The following is a 4,469-nucleotide window of genomic DNA, read 5'->3' as shown; positions in this document are numbered from 1 at the left end:
TAGAATATATCGTGATTTTTGGGGGGGCCTTCACTGCCGTGGCCTCTCCCGTCGTGGAGCACAGGCTCCAGACGCGCAGGCTCAGCGGCCACGGCCCACGGGCCCAGCCGCTCCGCAGCACGTGGGATCCTCGCGGACCGGGGCACGAACCCGCACTCCCTGCATCGGCAGGCGGACTCCCAACCACTGCGCCACCAGGGAAGCCCCTATATCGTGATTTTTGAAGAGAAATATCATCTTTAACTTGGTGAGAACCTCTTCTACTTTTACTATTTTATCACCCTACTGTAAATCAACATCTTGTCTCCAACGTGTACTTTTTAATGAACTTCCTTCAAGATCCTGAAGTCAGGAAACAACTGGTGCTGGTTTGTGGCACTTATTCATCAGAGGATTTGAGCCCCTGCAGAGGATCGGCCTCACTTTTTTAACTGGAGTATAGTTGATTTACAATGTTGTGTTAATTTCTGCTGTATGGCAAAGTGATTCAGTTATAAATATATAATTATTCTTCATATTCTTTTCCATTATGATTTACCACAGGATACTGAATATAGTTCCCTGTGCTATACAGTAGGTAGGTCCTGGCTGTTTATCAAGTCTATATATACTAGTCCCAAACTCCCACTCCATCCCTCCCCCATCCCCCATCCCCCTTGGCAACCACAGGTCTGTTCTCTATGTCTGTGAGTCTGTTTCTGTTTAATAGGTAAGTTCATTTGTGTCATATTTTGGATTCCACAGGTAAGTGATGTCATATGGTATTTGTCTTTTTCTGACTTACGTCACTTAGTATGATAATCTCTAGGTCCATCCATGTTGCTGCAAATGGCATTATTTCATTCTTTTATGTGGATCACCCTTATTTTATTTATTTTTAAAATAAATTTATTTATTTTATTTATTTATTTTTGGCTGCGTTGGGTCTTTGTTGCTGCGTACAGGCTTTCTCTACCTGACGTGAGCGGGGGCTAATTTCTGTTGTGCTGCACGGGCTTCTCATTGCGGTGGCTTCTGTTGCTGCGGAACACAGGCTCTAGGTGCGCAGGCTTCAGTAGTTGTGGCGTGCGTGCTCAGTAGTTGTGGCTCACAGGCTCTAGAGCGCAGGCTCAGTAGTTGTGGTGCACGGGCTTAGTTGCTCTGCAGCATGTGGGATCTTACCGGACCAGGGCTTGAACCCGTGTCCCCTGCATTGGCAGGTGGATTCTTAACCACTGCACAAACAGGGAAGCCCCAGCCTTATTTTAGAATGTGAGGAACCAGCACGTGGTGTGGGTCAGTCTTGCAGGTGCGCTGTTGACTGGCAAAGTGGGAGGTGAAAGAAAAGAAGCACTCGGCCCACAGAGGCAAGTGCTGGTGAGATCCTATCACTCATTCCTTATAGATCTAAACCGTGTCTGTCCTGGTCCGACTGGAAATGCATTTTTGGCCGATAAACGCTATTCCATGTGTGAAAAGTACTTTTTAAACTTTATTTATTTATATTTTTTAATAAATTTATTTATTTATTTTATATCTATTTTTGGCTGCATTGGGTCATCGTTGCTGCGGGCGGGCTTTCTCTAGTTGCCTCGAGCGGGGGCTACTCTTTGTTGCAGTGCACGGGATTCTCATTGCAGTGGCTCCTCTTGTCGTGGAGCACGGGCTTCAGTAGTTGCAGCACACGGGCTCAGTAGCTGTGGCTCATGGGCTCTAGAGCACAGGCTCAATAGTTGTGGTGCACAAGCTTAGTTGCTCTGCAGCATGTGGGATCTTCCCGGACCAGGGCTTGAACCCGTGTCTCCTGCATTGGCAGGCAGATTCTTTTTCTTTTTTTTTAAATGTCGAACTTTATTAAGTATAATTTACATATGATAAAGTACAATTGGATTAGTTTTGAGAGATTCATATAGTCTTGGAGCCATCATCACAATGTAGATAAAATATTTTCATCACTCCAGAAATTTCCATCAGGCCCCTTTGCAGCCAATATCCTTCCCCAAACCCAGGCACACAGAAAGGTAATGAATAGTTACCTACTGGATACAGTGAGTTCTACCGTCACTGCAAGTACGACAGAAATCTGTCACTTAATCCACCAAACACAAAATACACCGGAAAAAAGGACTACAATAAAGGAATTCTCAATATGCAGCATGCCAATTTGTGACCTTGTAGCACAATTACTGCTTGGCCTTTTTCACTTTCTTGGTTGAATCCAACATCCATGGAACTAAGCCACCTTAAAGGACTTATTCCTTTAAGGGAATAAGTCCCCATAAAAGGTTACTTACGCTAGAGAAATTATTTTTGCACAAACATACTGCTTGGGACCTATCAGATCTACTAAAACTTCCAAGACTCCTGTACAAGGCTCCCTAGGCTAATGAAACACTGCCCTGTAACAATGCTAGTCTTATAAAGCTGACAGAACTTTGGGTACATTAAGCTTCTGTAAAGTGTTAGTTTCTGCTAGCAAAACTGACAAAATATTATGTATTTGTTCTACTCTCCCCTTTTCATTTCTTGAGCTTAAGTCAGAATACCAAAATAAGTTTGGCAAATGAATCCCCCAAGATACTTTGTCACCTGCTGTATCTGGAATACTTTTTATCACTGTATCTAATGTCATATCAACCTGCTCTAGACTGAAAAAATAAGCTCATTTACATGAGCTGCTTGAATTGTGAATTCTCTAGGATACTTGCAACCATCGTGGTCCAAATGAAGGCACTGTCCTGTGATGCTTGAAATTCAAATGACTTTTATTTAAATTGAAAACAATACTTAAAACTGCATTTAGAGTCAAAACCCTTTTGTTTATAAAAATTATAAGGAGTATTCCTAGGTAAGGCAAAGTTATTACTCGGTTAACAAGACCAGATTTGACTTTGGACTTTACTCTTTGAACAAACTGTAGAGAATGGAGAAAAAAAAAAGTTATTTACAGAAAACAATATCTACATATGTACTCAGAGGTACAAAGACAAAACAGACTTAAGTATGTGCGAGCATCTCAGAAACAGTTCTCAAAGAGCTTAGTTTTATTTCCTTGAATTTTAAGAATGTCTAAGATCCTTCTTCATCCTCGATCTTGGGAGCCAAATATACTTTAAATGTCTCATATCAGCAATTTTATACTCTACAACAAGGGGTACATCTGCAGACATACTGAGTGTTACTGTAGGAGAGAGTGGAGTGGCTTTTGTAAAGAAGTTCAGGTACCTCAGTGCAAAAGTTAGCTGAACTGGTTCATTCATGTCTATGGTAACAGCCTCCTCTTCTTTATCAACATTACTCGTTTGTGACAACTTAATATTTCCATTTCCAAGTTCTCCAGTTGCAGAAAATTTCACTCCATCTTTTGCACAGGAAATTACAACAGCATCTCCAATATGACTGAGATCTCGGCATATACGTGCAAATTCACCAGAAGGCATCTTTACTACACAGCTGTACTCTTGTTCTGGAATTCCAAGTTGTTCAACAACTAAATCCATTAACTTCATTTCATAGTCTGAAACCTTTTCTTGATTTGGAGCTTCAAATACAAGTGCCAAGGTGTCCGCATTATCTTCAGCCCTTAGTGTAATGATGTCTTCATTGCCAGCACATTTCAGTATTTTGGACATGCTGGTGAGGTTCACGCCCATGGCCAAGTTGCCATCGCAGCGGTACGTGTCGAAGCCCTCGGAGCGCAGGGTGAGCTGCACCAAAGAGACATGGGACGAGTCCATGCTCTGCAGGTTCACGCCGCTCGAGCTGATGTCCCAGCAGACCTCGTTGATGAGGTCCTTAAGCGCCTCAAGCACCTTCTTCAAGATGGAGCCCTGGACCAGGCGCGCCTCGAACATGGTGGCGGAGTCGCAATGACACGGCTGCTGGCGGAAGGAAGGAGGAAGATGTAGCCGGTTTAGGCTTCAGAAGATGAGAACGAGCGGCGGAACTAACTCACGAACGCTTGAGACGGAGAAAGCCCACAACCAGCCCGCAGCGCCTGCAGCAATTTAATCGGCAGGCAGATTCTTAACCACTGCGCTACCAGGGAAGTCCTCTAAAGTTTATTTTAAATATATTAGATTATATCAGGAGAATTTATGAACTCTTTTTGAAATTATGATTTTTAAATTTTGAAAACAATCAAAATAAATGCATTATGTTACTAAATCTGTTTTTAAGATACGTTATCAAGATTCTGTGTCTTCAGCAACTTATATTCATAATAAAAACTTTTATTTTTTTCAAAATGCAAAACTTGTTTTTAAACATCTTTATTGGAGTATAATTGCTTTACAATGGTGTGTTAGTTTCTGCTTTATAACAAAGTGAATCAGTTATACATATACATATGTTCCCATATCTCTTCCCTCTTGTGTCTCCCTCCCTCCCACCCTCCCTATCCCACCCCTCTAGGTGGTCATAAAGCACCGAGCTGATCTCCCTGTGCTATGCGGCTGCTTCCCACTAGCTATCTATTTTACGTTTGGTAG

At 42.3% G+C, this 4,469-nt stretch overlaps 1 protein-coding gene across 1 annotated transcript; it reads right to left on the bottom strand.

Annotated features, from left to right (window-relative positions):
- Window positions 1-2,742: 2,742 nt before the first annotated feature.
- On the bottom strand, window positions 2,743-3,925 carry LOC101281530 (proliferating cell nuclear antigen-like). The gene is given in 2 exon segments (XM_033406444.2): window positions 2,743-3,089; window positions 3,092-3,925. Coding segments are annotated over 2 exon segments (783 nt in total). The 5' UTR covers window positions 3,834-3,925; the 3' UTR covers window positions 2,743-3,048.
- Between the last annotated feature and the right edge of the window lie 544 nt (window positions 3,926-4,469).

The sequence above is a fragment of the Orcinus orca genome, chromosome 4, assembly GCF_937001465.1.
Source record: "Orcinus orca chromosome 4, mOrcOrc1.1, whole genome shotgun sequence".
In the NCBI taxonomy this organism is placed as follows: domain Eukaryota; kingdom Metazoa; phylum Chordata; class Mammalia; order Artiodactyla; family Delphinidae; genus Orcinus; species Orcinus orca.
This window is presented reverse-complemented; position numbering and strand designations above follow the sequence as displayed.